General features: G+C 53.5%; 1 protein-coding gene across 2 annotated transcripts in view; it reads left to right on the top strand.

Moving 5' to 3' along the window:
* The window catches only part of TMEM63C (transmembrane protein 63C), a 67,599-nt gene extending 41,289 nt beyond the window's left edge, over positions 1 to 26,310 (top strand). For both annotated transcript variants that reach the window (XM_054715880.1, XM_054715882.1), the window contains exons 8-25: positions 3,480 to 3,622; positions 5,007 to 5,055; positions 7,541 to 7,649; positions 8,926 to 8,999; positions 9,605 to 9,685; positions 9,799 to 9,922; positions 10,612 to 10,745; positions 12,054 to 12,176; positions 12,625 to 12,778; positions 14,188 to 14,294; positions 15,233 to 15,319; positions 15,864 to 15,929; positions 17,957 to 18,119; positions 18,329 to 18,434; positions 18,870 to 19,037; positions 20,776 to 20,885; positions 22,303 to 22,371; positions 24,824 to 26,310. In XM_054715880.1, coding sequence (XP_054571855.1) covers positions 3,480 to 3,622; positions 5,007 to 5,055; positions 7,541 to 7,649; positions 8,926 to 8,999; positions 9,605 to 9,685; positions 9,799 to 9,922; positions 10,612 to 10,745; positions 12,054 to 12,176; positions 12,625 to 12,778; positions 14,188 to 14,294; positions 15,233 to 15,319; positions 15,864 to 15,929; positions 17,957 to 18,119; positions 18,329 to 18,434; positions 18,870 to 19,037; positions 20,776 to 20,885; positions 22,303 to 22,371; positions 24,824 to 25,024 — 2,068 coding nt within the window. In that variant the 3' untranslated portion in view covers positions 25,025 to 26,310. The remainder of the gene's footprint in view (positions 1 to 3,479; positions 3,623 to 5,006; positions 5,056 to 7,540; positions 7,650 to 8,925; positions 9,000 to 9,604; positions 9,686 to 9,798; positions 9,923 to 10,611; positions 10,746 to 12,053; positions 12,177 to 12,624; positions 12,779 to 14,187; positions 14,295 to 15,232; positions 15,320 to 15,863; positions 15,930 to 17,956; positions 18,120 to 18,328; positions 18,435 to 18,869; positions 19,038 to 20,775; positions 20,886 to 22,302; positions 22,372 to 24,823) is intronic.
* The last annotated feature ends 446 nt before the right edge of the window (positions 26,311 to 26,756 follow it).

Below are 26,756 nucleotides of genomic sequence, written 5' to 3'. Positions count from 1 at the left end.
TAATACACTTACTAAGAAGGGACAAGGAGGCCAGAGTTCCAGTGCATAAAGGCCATGCAGTCCAGTTGGAGAAGCAAAGGGTTAACAGGACTTACTACAAATACTTGATAATGAGAAGGTTATAATTGCTGTGTAAAGGGCATTTAGGAGAGCAAGAAGTTATAGGAGGATCAGGAGAAGCGTAGTTTTGAGCTAGGCCTTGCAGGATGGGAAGAATTTCACCACTGTGATGTGGAGGCCCATCAAAATAAAGACGTGTGTGAGCAAAGGTTTGGGGCAGAGATGGGCAGGGAGTGTCCAGAAATGGTGATTCTTCTGATGTGGCTAGAAGCAGGGGTACATGGCAAGAGAGGGGCTCAAAGCTTGGGCTGGAAGGGTCAGCTGGGATCTTGGCTACCATACTGAGAATCTCAGCATGATAGAGATCTAGAGGCAGTAGCGATCTAATTACTATTTCTGAGCAAAAAACTCAGGATGATGTCTGTTTATAGACAGGAGTATGGGGTGGGCGTTGGTGAATGGCAGCTAGGAAAGTTCAAAGGCAAGGTGAGCAGCTAACGGGGCTTTTCCAGGATCCGGGTGAAAGGAAGTGGTGACCAGGGAAACAATGGGGAGAAGGCATAGGGGAGATAGGTCATGGATCTCGGTTTCCACCTGGCTTCCACCTGGTTGAAAAAAAGAGAGAGGTTGGCCGGTGAGGCTCTGAGGTTGAGCGTTGACCTATGAACCAGGAGGTCACAGTTAAACTCCTAGTCAGGGCACATGCCCGGGTTGTGGGCTCAGTCCCCAGTGGGGGGCGTGCAGGAGGCAGCAGATCAATGATTCTCTCTCATCCTTGATTCTCTCTCTCTCTCTCTCTCTCTCTCTCTCTCTCTCTCTCTCAATCAAGGTCTGATTTCTGGGGAGAATGGGGATGCCACTAGTTGGAAGATGATGAGATATGATGAGTTGGGAACATAATGAGATATGGCTAGGGCAAGCATGTGAGTTGACCAGCAATTATTGAAAAAAGAGGATTCAGGCTTAGAAGAAAGGTCGGAGCTAGAGATTTAGGTGGGTGCACAGAGACTGTAGTTGAAGTCATGGGAGCAGATAGGTCACCCAAGGGGACAAGACCAAAGGAGTCCAAAAGGACAGTGTAGCTGGGGCAGGAGGAAGAGGTGGCACCTCCAGGCCATGTGCTCGTTGAAGCAGGCAAGCATCTGAAGGCTCCAGTGAGGGGGTGGCCGGCAGCCTCTAATGCTAGGAGGCTGAGTGGAAGGAGAGCTGAGAAGAGGACGCTGGTTTTGACTACTTGGTCTCCGTTGGGAGGGCAGTTCCAGGATAAGGAGATATTTAAGTACAGGCAGAGCAGGAAGGTCACGTTTTTCAAGAGGTGGTAGGAGGAGGGAAGTAAAGATATTGGGTGGAACTTGAGGGCAACAGGTCAGGGAGTGGGTGTGCTTGAAAAGCTTCTCGTTTGATTTCAGCGTAACAAGCACTGGAACCTGGTTGTGGTTTCAGGGGAAGAAGTGTGGGTGGGTTAGGGAGAGGTGGATGTTAATTTAAAGATGAGAGAGAAGGATGCCGGATACAGTAGGTCGCCAGAAAGAGGGAGAGAAGAAAAGAGGATTCGAGCAGAGATGAGATTTAATAGTGGGTAGGAGAAAGGGTGATGGCTGGTGGTGGCACTTTAAAGAGTGGTGGGAAGATGAAAGAATTAAGTAAAGAAATAGAGACAGACTCCAAAATGCAGGCTCCCCTGGAAATGGTAAAATAAGCTGCTGAGCATAACCCAGGCTTACGGGGGAGATGGAATCAGCTCAATTATCACAGAGCAAAGCCTGTGCAACCACCATCCTGATCAAGAACTAGGACATTGCCAACATCCCAGAAGTCCTCTCCTGCTCCCTCCCAATCAATCCCCTATCTCCTCCCCCTCTACAAAGTAACCAGCACCCTGACTTCTAACTCTACAGTTTAATATTGCCTGTTTTTGAACTTTGTCTATAAAATCATATGGCATGTATTGTTTGTGCCTGGCATCTTTCACTCAAGGATTTCCTGCTGCACTCTACCCCGCCTCCGTTCCTCCCTTGTCGCCTGCCTCACCTTCTCCTCCAGCCCCCCTGTGTTTCCGTTTGCCCCCGGCCCCACCTCCGCTCCGCCCTTGTTGCCCGCCCCGCCTTCTCCTCCAGCCCGCCCGCGTTTCCCTTCGCCCCCGGCCCCGCCTCCGCTCCGCCATTGTCGCCCGCCCCGCCTTCTCCTCCAGCCCGCCTGCTTTTCCGTTCGCCCCCGGCCCTGACTTCGCTCCTCCCTTCTCCTCCCCCCCCCCCCCAGCTTGCTTGCTTCTTCAACGCTTTACTCCCTTCTGCAGCTCTTGGCTTCTTTCGACGCTGTCTTGATATGCAAATTAGCCGCCATCTTTGTTGGGATAATTTGCATACTCGTCCTGATTGGCTGGTGGGCGTGGCTTGGGTGGTGGGCGTGGCTTGTGTAGCGAATGTGCGGTCAATTTGCATATTTGTCTATTATTAGATATATATATATATATATATATATATATATATATATATATACACACACACACACACACACACACACACACACACACACACACACTGAGTGGCCAGATTATTATGCGTTCAGAGATCATAATAATCTGGCCACTCAGTGTGTATGTATGTATGTATGTATATGTGGCTACAATAGACAGATATATCACTACATGTATATCTCACATATATGCATATATAGGGTATCCCTTAAAACATATGCATACACTTTGAATAATTATAAAGGCAGTATATATTAAATTACATTTAACAGCTGTCAGCTCTTAAAGTGTGTATACATTTTTTTGGACACTCTGTATATCTCACAATTCTATGTCCATTCCACCTTTAATAGACATTTAGGTTGTTTCCAGTTTGGGACTATTACAAATAATGCATCTATGGAATCCTTATACATGTCTTTTGATGCACAGGTGCGTGCATTTCTGTTGGATATAAACCTAGGAATGGAATTGCTAGGTCGTAGGGTGGGCATATATTCAGTTTCTAACTTTGGCCAATCTGGCAGTATGGAGTGATATCTCATTGTGATTTTCAGTATTCCTTTTTAATGTAAAGAATTAAAAGAAACAAATTTTTAAAAGTAGGCACATCTTGATGGGACTAGTGGTTTGTCTGTTGCCTGCACCATAGCAAGCACTCAAAATGCTTGAAGACACAAGACCGAATGAATGCCTGATTTTAAGAGTGGTCTGCATTAAGTGTGGCAGAGCCTCTATCTTTGCTATGCCTGTGAAATTCAGTGAAATGCGTTTCAGGCATAACAGAGGCCTTAAAAAGAAGAGTGATATTTCAAAAAAAATTCAAACTTCAGATTAAGGTAGTAATCTTATCTCCCTTTCCTCTACCTCCCTCTCCCCACCCCCGACTTAAGCTGTGGCCACATTGGCTCCTGAGGAGTGTCCTTGTCTATGTCTCTTCCAGGAACAGAGATCTGATCAGCAAATGTGGAGACGATGCCCGCATTTACATCATGTTCCAGTATCATCTCATCATCTACGTGCTCATCCTCTGCGTCCCCTCCTTGGGCATTATTCTGCCCATCAACTACAACGGGAATGTGCTGGGTAGGCAGTGCTCAGCAGGCCCTGGGCCTGGGCCACTAGACCTGAGAGGCAACCTGGTAGGCGGGACAGAACTTAGGTCCTGGGGGTCTAGAAATCTACATTTTAATTCCACTTCTCAGAATTAGTTACGTGACCTAGCAATTTATACTTCAGTTTTCTCACCTGGAGATTGGACATGATACCTCCTTCGTCACAAGTTTAACCCAGAGCCTGGCACCTAGCAGACACCCAGGAGTAATTCAGTCTAGAACTGAATGAACCTACCCCATACTGCACCTGGCCAGGTGTTCCTGGAGGCCCTTTTATGACATAAAGTTCCTGAACCTCAGTTCTTCCTGTGTCCACTCGGATGGACAGATCTTAAGTGCAGAATTTGTCTCATAAGGCGTCTTCCCACACTTGTTATAAAACAGAGTAAGTCCTTTTGACAAATTAACATTGTGGGTGAGGGCTTAGGCTTCAAAGACAGAAAAACCTTGATTCCCCAACGTTGACCCACCTCTACTTCCCAGAAAATACCTTTGCCCAATCTAGCAAATTATTTGATCTTATATTTGGTAAGTCAATTTCCCCAGGGCTCGGTTTCCTGGACTGTCGTGAGGATTGGGAGAGAATGCGTGCTGAGTGCCTGGCACGTGCCTGATGTTGTAGGTGCTCAGTGAATAACAGCCAGTGTTTCATTTAGAAATAGGAAGATGGACAGAGCTGTAGGAAGGCTGTACAACGAGGTGGTCTAGAATAGACGGCCAGCTTTACTCTGATTGCTCAGGTTTCTACTTATTTCTCCTCGGGCCAGAGGCAGACCTCAATGAACTCAACATAGCACAGTGTCCATGCCTTCAAATACCACTACCAGAGCAAACAACTTCTGACCCTGTCTTCCCAGAGCCTCATCCTAAGCTAGTGTGTTGGCAATGGCGTATAACACAGGGTTTTTAGACACATCTCACAAAGCCTGGAGATGTCTAAATGGACAAACACACTTAGCCAGAAGGATTGTCTCTGTCCGCATGAGGGAGCATCACATTTTCTGGAGTTTCGGGTCCTGGCCATTGGTAGCAGTGTTGCTAATTTCATCATTCCACTCATGGCTGGTTCCCTCAACAAGCATTAAAGGGTGTCAGTTATGTGTCAGTTGTGCTCCGGGGACGCCACACCAAGACTTGGTCTTGCTTGATGGCCAAGGAGCCCCCATCAGCAGGCCCAGGGAAAAGAAGAGGCCTCTGCCGTTTCTGTTGGAAGTTGGGGACAAGCTCTGGGGAGCTAGAAGGAATAGCAGGTCGCAGGCCGGCATCCCTGGGCACTCATTGGAGAACCTTGAGTTCTGGCTCCCCATGGCAATCAAGGAGCCAGGCTTGAGGTCAGCAACTTTCTTCTCTTGCAGACTGGCATAGTCACTTTGGTCGGACCACCATTGTCAATGTCTCCACAGAGTAGGTACCTGATCCTCTTACCTCCCATTCTACGGGCTGGGGGTGTTGGTGGGGAGAGAAGGTTCAACGTGAGGTACATAGCGTGGGCACCATTTTGCTGATAAGAAAGGCCTGATTTCCTTGGGAGCCCAGGCCCTAAGTGAGATGCCAGTAGTTATATTCTCTTGGTGGGGCAGAGCTCTTGGTGCCTCAGTGTTCCCTATAAAGAGCGGAACTGCCCAAACCAGCCATTCCTGAAGACTTGGAAAGATGCCCCTATTTGCTTAGTCAGTTCCCAACAGGCAAAGACCCCATAATAGCCAATAATTAAGGTATTGCTTCCCTGCCCACAAATAGGGCCAGGTAGTTGAGTGAAGCATAGACCTGATTCCCATAGTGGAGGGATGGAGGAACCTGGGCTCATGTCCCACCTCTGCCACTAGCTGACCTGGGTCTGGGACAGGGCACCCACCCCTCTGAGCTTCATCCCTAGTTTGTGGTGGGTGAAGGGCTGTTGGACATGATCTCTAAGCCCCCTCCAGCCCTCATGGTCCAGGAACCATGGGTTTTAACCTCAGCCAAACCAGTGGGTGGCCAGATCGATTTGTACTGAGCCCAGTGGAGCCCTGCTGGTCATGCTGAGAAAATGGATGCACTAGGTGTCTTGGCCAGGTGTGGCCAGCTTCCTGGGAAAGCAGAAGCAGCCGTTCCAGCAGGTGTGAGTGAGGGTTCACAAACTCCTGCCCTACCTCCCCTCCCCTACCCCTCTGCCTCTGCCTCTGCACCCCTGCAATGCACCCAACTCCCCAATCAGCAGAATGGGGTCATGGTCTCCTTCCACCTCCCTTTCAGCCATCTCCTCCTGGGATGCCGCTAATCCCAGAGCAGAGCTTACCAGCTTCTCCCCAAGCCATCACTGGTGTGAGGAACCTACACCTTCCTGGAAATTTTATATAAGGCAGTAATGTCTCTTCAACATCCATAAATCCATATTGGCAGAGAGCCGGAATGTTCCTTAGAGACCACATAACCTTGCCTCCTCATGGGAAACTGAGGGTCGAGGCGTCCAGCTAGATGGGGAATATTAGGTGAATGTCAGGCACCAGGACGAGTGGTGAGGATGTATTTTGAAGCAAGGCAGCCTTTTTCTCCTCCAACCGCTCCAAATAAGGTGGGCCCTATTTCTGAACAGTTATCCTGGCCAGTTGCCTGGGGCCAGCATCACGTGGGCCCAAAGCCCAAGTGCCACCACTCTTCCTGCCCCAGGGGAGGTGTCGTGAATCCGCGGGTCCTCCTTCCTCCAGGCCTGCGTATGACCCCAGATTCCCTCATCCCAGAAGTCGGGTAGCTGTGGGGATCTGAGTCACAGCCACCGGCAGCATGACATAGCAGTGAAGAGTCCAGGGGCTCCTGCAATGGCTAGGAGGAACCTCAGGCAGATCACGTACCACCCTGACCCTCAGGGTGACACGAAGATAGTCACCTGGTGTGAGAGTCTAGTGAGAAATGTAGATAAAGCATCTAGTCCCACCCTGGGTCTGGCATATAGTAAGCACTCCATGAATGTTGGCTTCATTAGCTGGAGCGGGACACCCCGTCTCGCCATTGCCATCCCTTCCAAGGAGCCGAGTGTCTGGAAGCAATAGAGGGGTGTCCTGGGGAGACTGTGGGTGGGAAAAGGGGTCCTGGGGAGACTATGGGTGGGAGAGGGGGTTCTGGGGAGACTGTGGGTGGGAGATGGGGTTCTGGGGAGACTGTGGGTGAGAGAGGAGGTCCTGGGAAGACTGTGTGGGTGAGAGAGGGGGTCCTGGGGAGACTGTGTGGGTGAGAGAGGGGGTTCTGGGGAGACTGTGGGTGGGAGAGGAGGTCCTGGGGAGACTGTGTAGGTGGGAGAGGGGTATCCTGGGGAGACTGTGGGTGGGAGAGGGGGTCCTGGGGAGACTGTATGGGTGGGAGATGAGGTTCTGGGGAGACTGTAGGTGGGAGATGGGGTTCTGGGGAGACTGTGGGTGAGAGAGGAGGTCCTGGGAAGACTGTGTGGGTGAGAGAGGGAGTCCTGGGGATACTGTGTGGGTGAGAGAGGGGGTTCTGGGGAGACTGTGGGTGGGAGAGGAGGTCCTGGGAAGACTGTGTGGGTGAGAGAGGGAGTCCTGGGGATACTGTGTGGGTGAGAGAGGGGGTTCTGGGGAGACTGTGGGTGGGAGAGGAGGTCCTGGGGAGACTGTGTAGGTGGGAGAGGGGTATCCTGGGGAGACTGTGGGTGGAAGAGGGGCGTCCTGGGGAGATTGTGGGTGGGAGAGGAGGTCCTGGGGAGACTGTGGGTGGGAGATGGGGTCCTGGGGAGACTGTGGGTGGGAGAGGGGCGTCCTGGGGAGACTGTGGGTGGGAGAGGGCGTCCGGGGGAGACTGTGGGTGAGAGAGGGGGAGACTGTGGGTGGGAGAGGGGGCCCGGGGGAGACTGCGGTGAGAGAGGGCATCTCACCCTCCTGTGTCTTTCCCCTGGCAGGAATAAGATCCTGTGGCTGCACAGCTTCTTTGCCTTCTTGTACTTCATCATCAACCTCTTCTTCATGGCTCATCACTGCTTAGGATTTGTGCCCAGGAGGAGCTCCAGGGTAAGTGAAAAGAGCTGCCAGAACGGCTCCCTTTCAGCTGGAGCCCCTCCCCACCGGGACCTCCCACTCCCAGCCTCAAAGGCTTCTCAGTGGGGCACATTCTGCACTCCTGTGGGGAGAAGTCTCCCCCAACCCTCTGAACTGCACAGCCATCCCAGTTGTGAAACCACTGAATCACTTCCAAACTGGTTGGTAAATAGCTTCTCCCTGGTGCCTCCTACCCCTGCACCCTTGCTGCCCGTCCCCTCCCTAGGGACCCCTGGACTTCCTCACCATCTGAAAACTCCAAAGTTAAGAAACCCCTGGCCCAGCAGGGCCTGGCATCCTAAGTGGCCAGTGACCCCTGCTGAACCACTGGGTAAATATTTTCACTAGCTTGGCCCACTCCAGCCATACCCAACCTCCTTTGCCTTCCAGAGTCTTCCTAAGTTCAGAAGCCTTATGTCCTGCCCCCGTGTCTCCCACTGTCTTAGTTTGGGTTATCCCTACCCCATCTCCCATGCAGACCCTGAGACAAGGATCTGAGTAGCATTGGTTTATTTGTGAGGTGATCCCAGGAAAGACCACTGGACCCAAGGGGGGGTGGGCAAGGGCAGTGGGACTTGGAGGAAAGACTTCTGTTAAAAGGGCTGGAAGGGGCAATTCACCACTGTGGGAGCCGGCCCCTACTCCCATGGGAGCTCTGAGAATCGGCCCCTAATCCCATGGGAAACTCTGAGAATCGGAGTGTGTGCCCTAGAGTTTCTCAAGCCAGTGGGGAGCAGTTGGGTGCATTTTCCCACCTACTCCCTGTCCATCGCTGGCTGAGGGCAGTGTTTGGGGCTTTAACTCTTTTCCACTTCTTGCTCTGCACGTGGGCTGGGCAAGCTGCCAAGGTCAGGAAAGAGCCAGTGTTTGAAGTGCTTGAGCATCTTTGGGGTGTGAGGCGAGCGCCCAGGGGCTGTGGGCAGGCACTGCAAGGGGAGGAGCGTGCGAGTGGTGCGGCTCTGGTGGGGAAGGGAACCAGTGCAGAGGAACATCCCTGGCTCCTGCCCTCAGCCTTTCAAAGGTTCAATGGAGTAGAATCCGCTCCTTCGAGGCCATCCATCCTGATGATTGACTTGACTTCACCCCAGAACCCCAATCCACATACCCCTGAAAGGTCACCCCAAAGGCTTCTGCCTGCCAGGCATGGCAAGTAGCAGGCCTGCTCCAGATGCTGCGGGGCCCCCCGAAGCCCCAGACATCGAGGTCCTGAGTGAGCAGTCTTCCTTCTCCATGTACCCTCCCCACCTAGGCCACAAGAACACTGATGATCACCTATGTCCCCAAAGACATCCAAGATCCTGATATCATCATAAAGCATTTTCAGTAAGTGGGTTGGGTGGACTGAGCATGGATTGCCTCCTCCCAGTAACCCTGCCTGGATTCTTATGTGGGTAGTGAGTCAGCACAGGAGGGTGAGGTGAGAGACACCTCAGGTGGTGGCTCGCCCTGGACTGGGCTAAGGATCAGCCTTTCAGAATGGGGGAGTCCTAGAGCCACAGCAGGGCTTCTAAAGTCAGGGGTTCCCTGCTTAGTATGGGTGTCAGGGGGAGCTAGTTTTCCTTTCCCTCATTGCTCCAACTATGAGCCCAGGGTGTTCCTGGGCCACAGTCACCTAGGATAGGTCATCTTGGGGCATCTTTTGTGACCCAAGTGTCCAGCCTCAGGAGCTAATAATCTCTCCATGAGCAGCCATTCCGGCTCTGCCCCTGGGCCCTGTTCTGGGTCATCTGGGAAGGAGGTGGCAAATCTCAGATTACAGGGATCAACCCCGAAGTTTAGCTTTAAGAGCAAGAGGTGGATTCTCCATCCAAGACCCAGGAACCACAGGCAGCTGAGCCCCCAGCTCTGTGGGCTGTAGCTCTGGCCCAGGGTGGGGTGGCACATCCTCAGCCCCACAGCGGGCTCAGCATCCATGTTTGTGGCTGCAGCGAGGCCTATCCAGGGTGCGTAGTGACCAGAGTCCACTTCTGCTATAACGTCAGGACCCTCATTGACTTGGACGATCAGAGGTGAGGCTGCAGCGGGACGTCTGCATCTGGGGTGGGGGTAGAATGGGAGGGTGTGGCTCCGCTGGCCCCTGACTACAAGGCCCTCCCGCTCCCCATTGCCTGCCGGCTGACAGGCGCCATGCAATGCGGGGCCGGCTCTACTACACAGCCAAGGCCAAGAGGCATGGGAGGGTGATGATCAGGATCCACCCCTGTTCCCGCCTGTGCTTTTGCAAATGTTGGACCTGCTTCAAAGAGGTAAGTGGCACAGGTATCTGGGGACACAACAGAGGAAGGGCTGGGGCCCTGGGTCTCCAGGCTCTGTCCAGGGCTCAGGAAGTGGCCCAACCTGCACCCTCAGACCCCAGGCCCTCCCTTCCTCCCCACCCCTCCTGCCTCCCGTAGAGAATGTAGAGGAGGGACCAGGGAGGCTTGCTCTGTCCCACTTCTAGTCTTGGATGGGAGAACCAGAAAGAAAACAGTAGGCTGCTGTAGCCTGCCAGGCCTCGGGCTTTCAAAGAGATAGGGCAGGGACACTTGAAGGCAGTGGGCTTCATCTTATCACCCACCCACTGTGGCTCGAAGGCAGCCTCAAGCCTCGAACACCTGCCTCAGGGCAGCACTGAGCTCTAGTCCAGAGAAAGAGTCAACCCCCTTTCCCGAAAATGCTGCAAACGTATTCTTTCACTCCTCTGGAGTTCACCCAAAGCCGAAAGCACTCCCAACCCCCAGCTGTGCCTCACCTTCCCCAGACTTAGAAGCAGGGAGCTAGTTTTAGGGTCGAAGCCTCTTCCTGTTCTAGAGTTGGGTCCTTTGAGCCCACCTGGGTCCTGGGGCAGGCTTCCCTGGGAGCTGGGGATGAATGGAGGCCGCGGGCCCACTGCCCCGTGTCCAGGCGAGGCCTCTCCGGAGCTCTGCCCCCAGCTCTGAGGGCCCCTCTCACCCAGGTAGATGCAGAGCAATATTACAGTGAGCTGGAGGAGCAGCTGACCGATGAGTTCAACGCCGAGCTCAGCCGCGTTCCGCTGAAGCGCCTGGACCTGATCTTTGTCACCTTCCAGGACACCAGGATGACGATGCGGTGAGGGCCCTGTCCCAGGAGTGGGCCTCTGCTTCTCTGAAGCTACCTCCTTCCCTGAATTTCAGCCAAGCGGGGGATGAGAGAGCCTCTCTCCAGTTTGCAATATCCTGCCCTCCCCAGCCCCTGTCTGTCCTCAGAGGCAGCGCCATCTCCTGCCCAGAGGAGGGCCACACCCTCCCCCTCCAGGGGGCCAACTCAGCTGGTCTCTGGTTACACCAGGCCCTGAGCACCTCACTCCCCTAAGTCCTTTCCACAGCATGGGGGTGGTCAGAGTAGCCTTTGAACTCTTGGTTCCTATTCTGGGACAAGAATGACACCCATTTTCTCCCTCATCACTCATCATCCGCTCCTTACCACAAGTGACGGTCAGGGTAGAGAAGCCCAGCTTGCATTTCTCCTCTCCTGCTGCAGGCCTCCCCACTCCTGGCCTTCAGCCTCCTCTCTCAGCCCCACCTTGATAGGGAGTAGATTATGTCCACTCTAGAATGTTCTGGAAGGATCCTTAGATCCATAGGATGAGAGCCCCAGAATTAGTCTCTTGAGGGTCGTGGGGGCCCACCTCTCCCTGATCATGGACAACACTGTGCTCACCCACCCAGCCCTACAAAAGAGCAGTGGGATAGCCTAGCATTTAGTCACGAATAATTGTGTGCAACTTCGCAAATCTCACATTTCTTATCTGTCAAATTTGCTTATTTAGATCTTCCCTGTCCAGCTCCCAGGGACTTAAGAAAGGATATATGTTCTAATTAGTGTGTGTGTTCTATGAAACACTGCATAAGACTATGCTTCTTATGTTCTGAGACATTGTTAATGACGGCAGAAGTGTGGAGGAGAAGGCCGAGATGGGGTCCTCTTTGCATATGTCTTCAGGCACCTCAATTTAGTAATCTGTGCCATTGGGATTACGTTAATCACCCACGAGCACAGTGCCAGGTGCACAGAAAGAACTCCGTGATTAGTAGATATTGATATTCGGATGAGGGTGAAATTAGTGCCTCCCCTGTCAAGCTCTGAGAAAGAACATGTCTTGGTGTTGTCTCTGCTGTCAAGGGGCCAAGACATTAACTGAGAGCCATGTGGTCCCCTCCCTTCCTGGGCAGTCCCTCCCTCTAACACCCCTTTCCTCCAGCGACTAGACCTCAGGATCTGCCCACCTCTAAGGGCCTGGGAGACATACCCAAGGCTTCAAGAGGCCCCAGGAAGTGTCTGAGGCCCCAGGAAGTATCTTGGGGAACCCTGGCATGAAACCCCCCAAGCCCTTCATCTTCACCCCTAGACTTCTGTCTCCTTCCCCCATCTCGGCAGCATCGTAAAGGACTACAGGTTCATCCAGTGTGGGGTGCGCCCCCAACAGTCCTCGGTGACCACCATCATCAAATCCCACCACTGGAGGGTTGCCTTTGCCCCACACCCCAAAGACATTATTTGGTAAGCCCCCTCTTCTGCCCCCTCTCCTTTGAGACTGAAGAAGGCAATGGGAAACAGGATGGGAGAAGAATCGGGCCCACTGTGTTGCCCATTTACAGCCCCCTCTGGGGCTGGGCCATATCCTCTCCTGAGCACCCCAGCCTCTGCCACCCCCAAGCCCACACCACCACAAGTGAGGATGGCACCAACTCCTGGGGAAAAGGCTTTTCCTGCAGAGAGAACTCATCTATTTTTTTTGGCTCACCTGTGTGATATATTGAGAGCTTTTACACAGGGTGTGATTGAGGGAAAGGGCCAGGGGCCAGTGGCATGCAGGTCTAGGTCCAAGAGGCTGAATGAGACCAGGGCAGCCCGGCCCACAGCTGGCATGCAGGAAATGGCACGTGGGCTCTGTCAAAGGGCTGGGACCTGGGGTCCTAAGTGCATCTCTTTCGTCCATCCCTCCCAGGAAACACCTGTCTGTCCGCCGCTTCAGATGGTGGATCCGCTTCATCGTAATCAACACCTTCCTCTTCTTCCTCTTTTTCTTCCTCACCACGCCCGCCATCATCATCAACACCATTGACATGTATAACGTCACCCGCCCCCTCGAGAAGCTGCAGGTACCCCCTCTGCTCAGGCCAGCCTGGGGTGCCAGGGAGGTGAAGGAAGAACTCAGAGGAGGATGGAATGGGGGGCCCATGGGGACATGGATCCAGAGCCCATGCACCAACACTTTGGTGGAGGTGGCATCAGGGTAAATGGTGGCATGGAGTTACCTTTGTTCCAAAGGGGATGAATACTCACCGCTGCCCGTCTTAGGGACTGGGATTGAGAAGCAAAGGGAGAGTAGGGGAGCTGCAGAGAGGTTCTGGGGTGAGTTTGGAGGGGAAGAATGGTCCAGTCAATCGTGGGCTCAGAGAGCTTCTTTAGATCCACCAACCAGGCCTAGCAGTAAAGAAGGGGCAGCAGAGGGCATGGCAGGTGTGGCAGCTCTGTTCCCCCCACATTCTAGAGCTGGGCCCGTGTTTGAGGGATAGGGTTGAGGGTGGGAAGAGTGAGGTAAGCTCAAGCACAGCTGTCTGGGAGAAGGAACACCCCAGATCTGTGTTGGGTCCCTCACTTCCAAGATGGAGTGCTGGGCCCACAGGAGCCATTCCTGAGTCAGAGGATGCTCCATACTGACAGGGGGTCCAGGAACCAAACTGGCCCATTCCAAATTCTATACTTGTAACCTCAGGGTGTTATCATGGGCCTAGAAGGCCTCTTTTCAGATTATCCTCACCCCTATTTCAGCATCTCTCTCTCTCTCTCTCTCTCTCTCACTCTCTCTCTCTCTCTCTCTCTCTCTCTTGCTTACTTGGGCCCTCCTTTTTCATCTTCACAATAGGCTCCAGGCAGGAGCTCCACAGCTCTCCCTGGGGATTCTTTATATATATTATTGATCTCAGAGAGGAATGGAGAGGGAGAGAGAGAGAACCATCAATGATGAGAATCACCGATCGCTGCCTCCTGCACACCCCACACCAGGAATCAAGCCCACAACCCAGGCCTGTGCCTTGACCTGGAATCGAACTGTGACCTCCTGGTTCATAGGTCGATGTTCATCCACTGAGCCACGCAGGCTGGCCTCCCTGGGGATTCTTTATTCACATCCTCCCCCTTTTTGCCACTTCTCACACAGCATCACATTAAAGACAGTGTCATCTCCCCGAGGTATGACACATGAGTGACAGCAGCTGGTTCTGGTCCAGGCTGCCCCTCCAGGGACCTTAGCATAGAAGGTCTATGCCCCTTGGATGCCACTTGACCTTAGGGTGGGAGCCTCTGTGTGCCCCCAGCCGAGCCGACCCCTGGCCAGGAAGGCAGGTGAGAAAGGCCAGGCCCACTGTGCAGCTCAGGGAAATCAGGCCTGCGCTGGGACCGAGCTGGAGAAGAGGCCAGGTGTGCGGGAGAAGGCAGAGGAGGCCTGGAAGGCGAAGGGGTCTTCTTGAACTGATGTCTCTCTCCCTCTTCTGCCCCGCCCCTGCAGAGCCCCATCATAACCCAGTTCTTCCCCTCCCTGATGCTCTGGGCCTTTACAGTGATAATGCCTCTGATTGTCTTCTTCTCTGTCTTCCTGGAGGCCCACTGGACCAGGTGAGCTGGGGCCTCCTCTCCAAGACCTGTTCTTCCCAGCCCTTCCCCTGCCCTCCCCCCATCACCCACTAGCCTGGTGCTCTGTCCTCCCATCTGGCCTAAGGAATGGAATTGGATACCCAAAGCTATCCCAAAAGGGTAAAGGGCGGGCTACATTGTCTCTAGGCCTTTGGCCTCAGGCATGCTGAGATAGGGCCACTGTATAAAGAGATGTGGGGCCAAAACCAGGTGAGAGCTTCCAGCCATGCACTGACAGGGTGGAGCTGTGGGCAGAGAGGAACGAGCAGGACTGGTTTGGAGAATGTCCAGAAGGCTGCCATGGCCAGCGCAGAGGAGCCCGTGAATTCACACTGACTGTGGACCCACCTAGCCCATACAGGGCCCACATTTTAAACAATCAGGAACGATCTCCCATTGGTGAGCCCTAATAGTTCTATGGTGGCTAATTGGATAGAAAGTATTTCTTATATCCTGGGCAGGTGGACCTGCTTTGGCCTGAGGGCTACATGGGTCTCAAAAGTTATTTCCTGCACCAAGGTTCCTACCATCCTACCAGGCAGCAAGCCAGGAGGTTTGTCCTAACAAATCCTTACTGGTCTCTCCTGTGGCCAAGAACAGGGCTTATGTTGATCATTGAAACTCCAAAGGCATTTTGAATATCATTGGTAATGTCCCTTCAACAGATGTCAAGTATGTGGCACATATGCCTCCCCTTCCTGTGCCCAGGGTAGATATCACTAGTTGATCATGGGATGCTTTCCTGCTGCTGCCAGTCACAACACACCTCACAGTGCTCCATGGAGAAGGCATTGGTATGCGCTAGTAATTCAATTTTCTAGGCCAGGTAGCGGTCTCTCTCTGTGTCTCTTCATTCTGTAGTTTTAAGCCTTCGGTTCTTACCACATCTCACTCACCGATGAATCTCTGTTCCCTTCCAGATCAAATCAGAATCTGGTCATTGTGTATAAGTGCTACATCTTTCTCGTGTTCATGGTGATCATTCTGCCCTCTATGGGACTGACCAGGTACCTCACCTCTAATTATTTCTCCTTTCTCAGTCAGGCTCAGCCTAGAGTTGGAACCTCCTCTTTCGAATACTGTAGGTCTACCTGTAGTTGCTGCAAATCCCTTCCTCGATTGGCAGTCCAGGGGGCCTGTCATGAGCCTAGCATGTTCCAGGTATCATGCTGACTCTAAGGTGTCAGCCATAAACTCTGCCCTCACAGAGCTTACCATCAAGCTGGGGTGACAAGTCATGCCCACCAGCTAACTGAAAGCCCAAACGGGGGACCACGCAGTAGAAATTCAGAAGGAGAGAGCACTGTAGGAGAAATGTCTGTGGGAGAAATTTTGCTAAAGGAGATGGCCTTGAGCTGAAAGGCCAAGGGCTAGGGGCAGGATGGCCCAACATTAGGAAGAAAGAGAGGCAGTGTGGGCTGGCCAGCTAGAATATTAGGGTTCAGGAGTCTTTGGGACTTGGACAAGGAAAGTCAGTCCAAGAAGAATTGAACCCAAGGCCTTGGTTCATAAATTCATTAACTAAAGGGCCTGCCTTGTTCTTGCTTCTAGTTTGGATGTCTTTTTCCGCTGGCTCTTTGACATCTACTACCTGGACGAGGCATCCATCAGGTTCCAGTGAGTACTCGAGTGCATGTTGCAGGTGCACTCCCAGTGTGCACTGGGGCTCTGTGGGTTCGCACCAGGATGTGGATGTGTGCACCCTTTACTTGCTCACACAGGTAGACATGAATGCATGCAGGCACCCTCATTAGGCAGCCTCTTAACCTGTCCTGTGCTGTGGGCAATCTGGTAAAGCCAGGGCCCCTTCTCTGAATTTTTTGAAATAATTGCAGATTCACAGGAAAATTGTCCCTCCTCCCCCAAAGTGCCCTGTGTTCCCTTCATCCTGGGTCTCCCAATGGGAATATCTTGCATGACTTCTAGTACAATATCATAACCAGGAAATTGACATTGAAACAACTCACAGGGCTTATTCAGGTTTGGCCAGTTTTACATATACTCTAAGTATATGTCTTTAAATACACAAAATACCTGGGTTACAAAGGATAGCAACTGCACTGAAGTCTCGTTCTCAAATAATTTAAAAATCAAATTTGTAACACGGTCTTTGTAACACATTTAATGGCAGGACAATGCATTTGAAAAGTAGGCAAGCTAAAGTGGCACTTGATAGTTTTAGCGGCATCAGTGTGAAAGCTGATGTCACTTAGCTGGAAGAAGAACATTAAATGGATGTTGGGGAGATCTTTGACAAGGCAACAGGCAGGTTGTATTGGACATCCAGCCAATTTCAATTTTATTTTTAAGATTCCCAGTGTTGAAAACCCCAATGTTCAGAGATGTAATGTTGCAAATGACACCTAAGCTTCCATAGCTTGCTCTGTAGAGCAAGCACCGGAATTCTCCAAGGTTTCTGTACTTTCTGCAAACCCTCATTGCAATCAGTTGTATGTGTTTTCCCAAGATGAAGGAGTTCATCTTTGGCTACTTTACATCGTGAGCACGGTTTATATGTGAGAAAGAAAAGCACTGGGGGTTCATGACAACTCTGATGCCATGGAAGGACAGCTGTAGAAGGAGTTCTGAAATATGTCCAGGGCTCACTGACTTCTCTTTTTTAAGGAAGTCGGCAGAACTGTGTAGATGGGGACACCAGTGTGAGACCAGGCAGCGTGGCCATTAGGTGGCGGAATGACTCCTAGCTGAAGTTGGCTAGTGATCTCAAATACACGTTGGCAGAGAGGAAATTTTCAATCGGGCAGAGTTTAGGGACATTCCCGATAACTAGCATCCTTTTGAAGTGGGAATCAGCACAAATGATACTGTAAGATGTCAGCAGTGGCTGCAGCGTCATATGAAACAATGTGATTTCAGTGGCTGACATGCTGTGGTTCTTTGCTCACGTTCTTAATGGGAGGAAATGCTGAATTGCAGTAAGAAGTTAGTGGAAATAAAGATGTAATTTTTCCCCATTTAATATATTTTTATTGATTTCAGAGAGGAAGGGAGAGGGAGAGAGAGATAGAAACATCAATGATGAGAGAGAATCATTAATCGGCTGCCTCCTGTACGCCCCCTACTGGGGATCGAGCCAGCAACCCAGGGATGTGCCCTTGATCGGAATTGAACCTGTGACCCTTCAGTCCACAGGTCGATGACACTCTATCCACCGAGCCAAACCGGCTAGGGCTATTTTGTCCCCACTTAAAATCACAGAAACTCCCATCTCCCCCTCAAATTCTACTTGTGGACTCTCCAGGGTGTATGGTCCAGGTTAAACAGCCTGCTTTAGATAAAGCCAGCAATGTATCACCCAACATATCCACATTTTATGGACACCATCCCCATCCCTGTTCCAAAGGGCCCTTGTCACTTAAATTGAGCTGGGAACACATGTGTCGGAAACGTGTTCTCCCCATCTTGACAAGGCAATAGGCAGGTCATGTTGGATGTCCAGCCAGTTTTGATTTTGTGTTTTTTTTTTTAAGTTTAGGGTTACAAACGTTGAGAGTCCCAGTTTTCAAATACGTAATCCCCACCCCTTTGGTTCCTTTCTTCGCTCCCTCTCCTCCTCCCTCTCACACCTCTGCCTCTCCCTCTCCCCTGGCTCTGCTGCTGTCTCCCACCCTCGCCACGCCCAGGTGTGTGTTCCTGCCAGACAACGGCGCCTTCTTCGTCAACTACGTGATCACGGCGGCTCTGCTTGGCACGGGCATGGAGCTGCTGCGCCCGGGGTCCCTCGTCCTGTACACCACCCGCCTCTTCTTCTCCCAGTCGGAGCCAGCGAGAGTCCACATCAGGAGGGTGAGGGCCGGCTCTCCCCTAAGCACAGCCCTCAGCGTGGCCCTTGGGAGGGTGTCAGGAAGGGGGCCTCCTGGAAGCCCCGAGTGTGGGGGGCGTGGGGGAAGGGGTGCTTCTTGGGCTTGGCAGGCAGGCGGCCGACCAGCTCCCAGACCGATAAGGAGCCCCAGGAGCAGCCGGGCCACCTGCGGTGACTCCTGCTTCCTGCCCAGGACCAGGCCATGGAGTTCCAGTACGGGCGTGAGTACGCGTGGATGATGAACGTCTTCAGTGTGGTGGTGGCGTACAGCATCACCTGCCCCGTCATTGTCCCTTTCGGTGAGTCACCCCGCAGGCACACCCAGGGCTATACACCCTCAGTCTGGAAGGAGGAGGAGTCGAGTCCCACAACATCAGGCCACGTCCAGGAACAGGAGGAAACCTGGGATAGGATGGCCTGTCAGCCGGGCAGGGGTGTCAGGGCCAGGTCAGGAGGTGGAGGTGGCACGGCTATTGACATGGGACGTTTGTTAAGTGAATGCATGAGTGAATGACTCTTCACCGAGTTGGCAGAATAGGGTCTGGGGCTCATGGGAAGATGCTGGTTCCAGAGGCTGGCACCACAGGGCTGCCACCGCCTGTCCTTGGCCCTTGCTGCTCTGACTTCTCAGTTGTGTAGGGGCCTTGGGATAGCATGAGCCTCGACGGAGATGCGGGGGGGGGGGGCGGGCAGGGGGCGCAGCCACTGAGTGTGGCTCTGTTTTCCGGCCCCAGGGCTGCTGTACCTGTGCATGAAGCACATCACGGACCGCTATAACATGTACTACTCCTACGTGCCCACCAAGCTCAACGAGCAGATCCACATGGCCGCCGTCAACCAGGCCATCTTCGCGCCGCTGCTGGGTCTGTTCTGGATGCTCTTCTTCTCCGTCCTACGATTAGGTCGGTACCAGGCCTGCCCAGCTACTCCGCCTCTGCCTGCCCCGCTCCCCTCCCCACCCCACAGCTCGGCTAGAACAGAAAAGGCGAGAGGAGCAGGCGCTGCTCATTGAGCATGGCCAAGCCCAGTGGCTTCTCTAGGCTTCGGGGCTTCTAGTAGAGCCTTTAGGATAAGGGGAGGGCTTGCACCTCTGCCAGCCCAATCCTTTGCATTTTGGTTTACCACCCTCAGGGAAGAAACATCTTATTCCTTCATTCTAACTCAGGGCTGGCAGAAAATAAGATATTAGCTCTCAGGCTCAATTCCCATGACATTCCCTCTGGGACCCTACACGATGGCTGGTCTTATGAGTTGCCAAAAACCCGGAGGAGGATTCCGAGTCTGCCCCGGCAGCCAGCTTTTGCCTCCTTTTGGCTCCACGCAACTACTGTCCCTGTTCCCACGGGCCAGAGACTGGAAATCCGCTCTGTGGCAAGAAGGTCACACTGACCTCCTCCCCTCCTTCCTCCTCGTGCCCCATACTGTTTTCTGCCTCCCCAGACACTGGCCTTCCCTCAGGGACGCTTGCCCTTTACCATCTCAGTGGCACGGAGAAGGGGGAATCACAAACATGGGTTCTTCCTCCCCCGTCGCCATGGCATCTGTGAACACGCAGCTCTCGCTCACCGTGTGCATTACCCGTTTGTCGTCACCCCCAGTTTCGTATCCCCCTAGCCTTCTCCCGCCACCTCACAGATCTCACTTTTATAATGCCTTTTTCTAAGTAGGAAGGACTGTTTATGATCAAAATCAGAAAGGTCATAATTTGAATCCTCTGGAGCCTGAGGGCAGCTTACTCCCAGGCCTCATTCTGTGCACATGTGTTTGGTTTTTTTTCAGCCGGGGGGGTGGGGTGGGGGGAAGGGGGAAGGGGGGCAAAGTGGGAGGGAGTTTATAGATTTATTGCTGCTTTTTGAAATTTTGAAATTCACTTTATAACATTCAGTCCTGTATCCCGAGTTTCTTCACTGAACATTATGTTCTGAGCAACCTCCTGTGTTATTAAAATACTGTTTGAGCTCATGCCTCTCACTGGCTGCATTAAACCAGCAGTTTTTAGTCAGTTCTCCGTTGTTGGAGATCCATGTTGTTTACCATTTTTTTGCTGTTATAAAAACGTAAGTATAAGCACTATGCAGTAGTGACGTAAAGACTGATTTTTAATATTTACCTAGTTAACTGCTACCCTAAAAAAAGTTACCAAATAGCACCAAGCAAAACATAAATGACTTTTACTTATTTTATTTTTAATAAATAGTTCCCTTTTTAAAATTGATTTTAAAGAGAGAGAGGGAGGGAGAAGGAGAGAAAGAAAGAGGGAGAGAAACATCGATGTGAGAAACACGGATCGGTTGCCTCCCGCACGTGCCCCTCCTGGGGCTCAAACCTGCAACCTTTCGGTGCAAGGGACGACGCTCCAACCAACTGAGCCACACCAGCCAGGGCAACATAAGTGACTTCTGAGTTCTGGGTTGCTTTTCAGTGCCATTAGCACAGATCACTGTGTGCGCGCACTTGGGAAGGGCTCACAAGGAAAGGTGTGGGTCACGGACTGTAAGGGGGGGCAGTGGCACAAAGGAGTAACTCAAAGGCACTTCCCAGGGACTGTGATAGAGGAGGTGACTGACGGGTGGAGGAGGACGTGTGCAATGGGCACCGCTCCACTCCTCAAGCACCAACCCCTTTCCTTCTCCTTGGCAGGTTCACTGCACAGCATCACCATCTTTTCCCTCACCTCCCTTGTCGTTTCCATGGTAATTGCCTTCCTGGGCACTCTTATAGGGAGGCTTCCGAGGGCACAGGACTATGAGGTGAGTTGCCAGCCTGCCTTTCCTCCACTGGTTCTCCCCAGCCCCTGGGGGACAGAGCGCTGAGCTGGGCACCCACAGCACCACATAGATGAAAGGCTCTTGCCTTTCTCTCTGATTATGGGGTGCACAAACTCTGTGTGTGTGTGTGTGTGTGTGTGTGTGTGCCCTTTGCACTGGCCCAGGCACTCCCCCCTCACAGGGTGGGATATTTAGAAGACAGTTGTCCTCTCCTCTTCTCCCCTCTGACACCTCCTCCCAACAGCAGGCCTCTGGCCCATCCACTGAGCACTGAGCCGGCAGCATCGTTCCTGGGGGACGGACAGCTAAAAGAGGAGGGAGTAAAGCCAGAGGGCAGGGGTAGCAAAGGACAGTGGCCTGGGGACGGGGGTAGTCGTCACTTTTAGGAGTTCCAGCATATCGACCTTGAGGGTGTCTGGAGGGGCGCCTGGCTCTCCGGGCCCCGTGACTCCTTCCGCTCTCTGCCAGTGGGCCCAGCCTAGTCAGTAGAGCAGGGAGCCAACCCCTGCCCACCGAGGGCCCTGCCAGCAGCGCTGTGTGCTCTCACCAGCAATTCCCAAAGGAAGGCATCTGTGTGCGCGCTGCAATGGCTTCCAGTGGACCCTGACATGCTTTTTCGTGGTCGCACGTTTATTTTTCTGCGGGTTCCTATTTATTTCTTCTTCTGCTTATAGCAACTGACACAAGTTTTCTGTTTATACTAGTGAAGTGTTTCCTTTTAAAATGCACTTATGTAAGGAAAAGAAGTGAGTTGATCTGAAGCACTAGCACCGGCCGAGTCAGAGGAGGGAGCCTCTTGGAAGAGGAGCCTCTTGCTTCTAGTGGATCTGCCGTATCTGGGACCCTGGGCACAGGCCCTCACTGCCCTCCCTTCCTGGCCCCCTCCTCCCTGCCCTGGCCCCAGTGCCAGGCTAGTGAATGACGCCTCTGGCTCTGTCTTCCCGATACAACGATGCCACATGATCGTGTTGTCCGCGTGGCCCCTCTGGAGAAGGAAGGTGGCAGGGAACGTAGACCATAGTGGTTTAGGATGCGTTCCAGATAGAGGGGTTCATTCCGGCGGGGGGCGGGAGAGGGGGGAGAGAAGAGAGAGTTGAAATAAAGGCATTTCCTAGACTCACAGCAGGATCATCTTTGAGCCCCAATCCCAAATCTACTTTCTTCCCCTGGTGTGGCCCTCAGGAATGGTGCCTTCTGGAGGGTCACCCTAGCATGCCAGTCGCCTCTCTGTTCCCCTGGCTTCAGCTGGGCTGCAGGTCTGGGAAAACAGATTAGTTGAGTTCAAAGGGAGCAATAGGCCCAGGTGCAGGGTCAGGCTCCTCTGGATGTGGGGAAGGGAGAGGGCAAAGGGCAGGTACCCCCATTCTGTGACCCTCCACGTTTCTCCCCACTGCTGCAGCCGGAAGAGGAGATGGAGACTGTGTTTGACATGGAGCCAAGCAGCACCTCCTCCACGCCCACCTCCCTTGTGAGTCAATGCCTTCTCCCTGGGGGACAGGTCAGAAGGGGATGCCTAGAGGGGGGCTACTCCAGTGGCATTGTGGGGGCACCAGCATTTAGTGCCCGCCCTGGGTATTGGGGAGGAGACGGGCCCCCCTCCCTGGGCTCCCTCCTCTGATGCAGCAGGACTTGGCCCAGGTCCAATTGCTGCCGTGGCCCTGGCTGAAGAGCAGGGAAGATAGAAGACCCATGTTTAACTCAACAGTCTCTAGAAGGAAGCCAAAGAGGAAGCGAGAGGTCAGGGTGAACCCGGCCACATCCACAGAGAGCTCAGTCGTGTAGACGCAGGGACGTGCTGGGGCTCGGCCTCAGGACCGAAGGCTGCCTCCAAGGGCACAGGTGCGCAGACAGAGCTACAGGGAGCTATGGCAGGTCTGGACGGAATGGTGAGGCCGGGGCGGCGCCAGATGAGCGGGCCCACCGGCATGTGAAGAGACGAGGCCGGACTCAGAGTGCCGGGGTCCAGCAGGCTAAGCATTGGCTCACACACGGTGGCTCGGCCTAGAGGGGCAGGAGCACTCACCCACCTCCCAGCCTCAAGTATGGATGCAGGGCCACCGAGGCCAAAGCCCGGGCACCTTGAAGGAACACTGAAGAGGGCACTCAGGGAAGGCTCCCCGGAGGAGGAGGGGACATCTAACCCAACTCCCGGGATGGGAGTCAGGGTTGCCACGTGGAATAGGGTGTGGGGGAAGAGCATTCGAGGAAGAGGATCAGCCTGTGCAAAGGCCTGGAAGAGACGATCGGGAACATGTGGGGAGCCGAAGACAGCCTGATGGAAGTTCAGAGTGGGCGGCAGGGCCCGGTGGAGAGCAGGCTCTTTAGTCATGGCAGAGCAGGGTGGGCGTGCAGACACACCCGTGCCGGGCGTGCGCACCCCGGTGCGCAGAACTCCGCCATTCTCGCTCTCCATCTTTATGATAAACCCACACAGTAAGGGTTTTTATCCTCATTTTACAGCTGGGAAAACTGAGGCTGAGCCAATTAATTTAGACCCCAGGGTGCTACAAGGAAGGGAAATGCAGAGTAAAGATTGAGCTTAAAAATAAAAATTACTGGAATAGATTTTTTCTAATCTTTCGTCATTGCAACAGTGGTATATGAATATGTAGATATTACGGGGGAAAACAGCTAAGCAAAAATAAGAAAACAAAAATCCCATATTTTCACCACCCAGAGATGAGCAGTGATACCTAAGTTATAATCTTCCATATATAAAATTTTTGCTAAAGTGAAATAATACTGTATACTGATATGTAACTCGTGTTTTCTTAAATAATCTCCACCTTTCCATATAAATTTTTACCTCTTCAAATACTCAGTCCATATTCAAATTGTCCTCCGTGGTCCAGAAATATCATTTACAGCTTGTCCAAAAGAATCCATTCTCTGTGCCCCATCAATCCGGCCCTTATGCATGTCCCTTTAATTCTAGCGCCTTGTCTTTTTAACGCTCGCTGGAAAAACCAAGCCAGTAGTCCTGCAGATTGTCCCACCTTCTGGGTTTTTCTGTTTCTTCACGACATCTTACAGCAAATCCCACTGCCTCCTGCACTTCCTAAAAACTGGAAGTTAGTTCCAAAGGCTTGATAGATCCAGGTTCGACACTAGGTGCGAGACCACGTTACAGGCAGCGCTGTGCCTCACACCAGGAGATACGTAATGTCCCTTTTATTCCCATTAATGGTGCTGGCGCGACTCCCTGGTTAGGGATGACAGCTGGCTTCTTCTGTTGTTCAGTTACAATTTCCCCACTTACCACCAAAAGGTCATCGGTGGGGTTTACTTTGGCGTGAAGCAAATGTCTAGACTCTTCTGTAGGGAAATTGTTCCCTCATCAACGAGGGCTGCTTGGTTTCACGGAAATGAATTCCTACAGGAAAGGCTTCATTCTATCCCATAATTACCTATTTTTAAAATAAGGAGTTGGTTTGAAAGCCGTTCCAAGCGCTATCCCCTAGTACTTCCTGTGTGTCTTCCTGGGTTTGACAGGTCATATGACCAAGACCTCAGCTAGCAGTCTCCGTTTCAAATCCTGATTCCCAGCCAACCAATGGCCCAGCCTGAGGGACTTGTGGATGTGCCTTTGAAGTTGTATTAGAAAGTGCACTCGCTCAGGAATGGGGGGAGGGTCTCCCCAGACCACAGCATAGGCCAGCCTACTGGCATCTCGCCCCGGGTTCAGCCTGACCCGGCACCCAGGATGAATGGCACAGGTGCCTGAGAGACAGTGCACTGACTAGGACTTAAATGACCAAGAGCAACTGGGCAGGGGGATGGCCAGGACGTGGGCAGCTGGTGAAGAAGGACCGTGGCTCGAGGGGCCAGAGGCTCTGGGGGTAGGATGTAAGAGAAAGGGTATGTCCAGGGCCTTGCCCCAAATGTGACCTCACCCCGATCTCCCTCTCTGTCCTGAGCAGCTGTATGTGGCCACTGTGCTGCAAGAGCCGGAGATGAACCTGACCCCAGCCTCTTCGCCCGCCCGGCACACCTACGGCACCATGAACAGAGCGCCCGAAGAGGGAGAAGAGGAGAGCGGTGTGAGGGGCTTTGCACAGGAGCTGGACTCGGCCCAGTTCCAGGAAGGCCTGGAATTGGAGGGCCCGAGCCAGTACCACTGACCAGGACCCGAGGCCTCCCCCTGGCAGCTCCAGCCGGGAGTGGCCGCCAGGGGTGGGCCAGGCAGGGGGAGGCAGAGGGCAGCCTGGACCTCCCCACGACTTCCCGCAGCCTTCGGAAAGGCCTGAGGAAGACGTCTGTCCATCTGGCCACTGGCCGCGTGGCGGCCCCGGCCTGCTGACCAGCGAGAATGGGAGGTGCTGGGCAGTGCACAGGGACCCCAGGATGGGGTAGAGGACACAGGCAAACCTTGGGAGAGTGGCTGAAGCCCTGGACACAGAGCCTGAAGGCTCAGGACCTTCCTGGGGTCAAGATGGAGATACGCGTGCCTAAGGGAAGAGGCAGAAAGAAGCCCACTGACGACGCCCTGGGGTCCTCGCTGCCCTGCCAAGGAGCTTCTGCTGCTGCTCCCACCTACCCTGCCCCACTCCCGGCCCCTCCCTCTGAGGAGGCAAAGGTACGTGTGCTGGGCCTCATCGGCAAGACAGAGGCCACCTCACCCCGGCTTCCCTGCATGGGGTTCTGTAAAGAGGACGCTTCTGCCTTCACTGGGCAAGGGGCCGCTGAGACCCAAGACTAGAGAGAAGGCGACTGAGGCCCTCCTGTTCCTCTGCCCCCGACAGGAGTCCCCGGGGCGGCCGGGTAGAGACCCTCTCCTTTCTATTCCTGTAAGGGTAGCTGGGACACGATCACTCAGGACTCATTAAACGGGACCTGTGTGCATTTTGATAAAGGCAAACCGTGGCTGTTACTCTAAGGTGGGAGGGGCAGAGGCAGAATTCACGGAGTGGGGGGTCTTCTCCCAAAACGTCGGCTGGTGGGAAACCAGGCACACCTCCCCAAGCCCCAGGGCCTGATCACAGGACTCCAAAGGCCAAGGAGGTGGCCACTGGGAGCTGCTCCTGCCTCATGCCCACCTCAGTGCCTGGGCCCCGTGTGGCCAAGGTGGGCAGCAGCTGAGGGTAAGGAGCCCTTGGCCACTCCCTGCCCTCCAGGTAGGGCCTTGCCTCTATGCTTGGACTGAAGACCACTCAGGTGGTCTCCAGGGTGGTCCCGGCTACAACACTGCCGATGCCCAGCAAGGAGCGGGGCGGGGGCGGGGCGGTGACCTCCACAGAGAAGCCCCTTCTGGCAGAGTAAGGCTGCCTCCCAGAGCTGCCACGCCTGAGGCCTGGAGCCAAATCCTGAGCAGAACCAATGCTGGGGACACCCAGGACCTTTGCCCCGGGCAGGGGGGTGCAGGCCTCTGCCTCTGGGAACCGGTCCCCATCAGGACTACCGGGAGCCCAGCAGATGTGCACACCGAGAAGAGCCAGCTGGGACCCCGCTGGACCAGAACAAGCCAAGTGGAATGGGTTCTGCATGCCCTAGAGCTGCTTCCTCCAAAGGCCAGGATCCCTGCAGCCCACCTGCCGAAGGCGGCCCCGGTCCCCGCGCTGGGCCCAGGCTCATGGGTGACCCTCAACTTTGTCCTTGCTTCATCCTTGCCCACATCCCAGCTCCCGAAGTTTCAAGCTTCACCCCAGAGATTCTCCTTGGCCCGGACTTTGGCTTGAGGGATCTTTCCAGAGAGCTTGAGTCTGCTAGGGAGGAAGCAGTCTCTCCCCCTCCTACTCCAGCTCGGAAAAGGAGGGAATTATACCCAGTCAGTCCCTCATAACCCAAGGTCCCCTCCCCCGAGCATTCCACCAGCCACGAGGGCATAGGTCCTTTCCAGGGCAGGTGGTCAGGCCT

The sequence above is a fragment of the Eptesicus fuscus genome, chromosome 5, assembly GCF_027574615.1.
Source record: "Eptesicus fuscus isolate TK198812 chromosome 5, DD_ASM_mEF_20220401, whole genome shotgun sequence".
Taxonomy (NCBI): Eukaryota; Metazoa; Chordata; class Mammalia; order Chiroptera; family Vespertilionidae; genus Eptesicus; species Eptesicus fuscus.
Note: the sequence above shows the minus strand (reverse complement) of the source record. Positions and strands in the feature narration are given on the sequence as shown.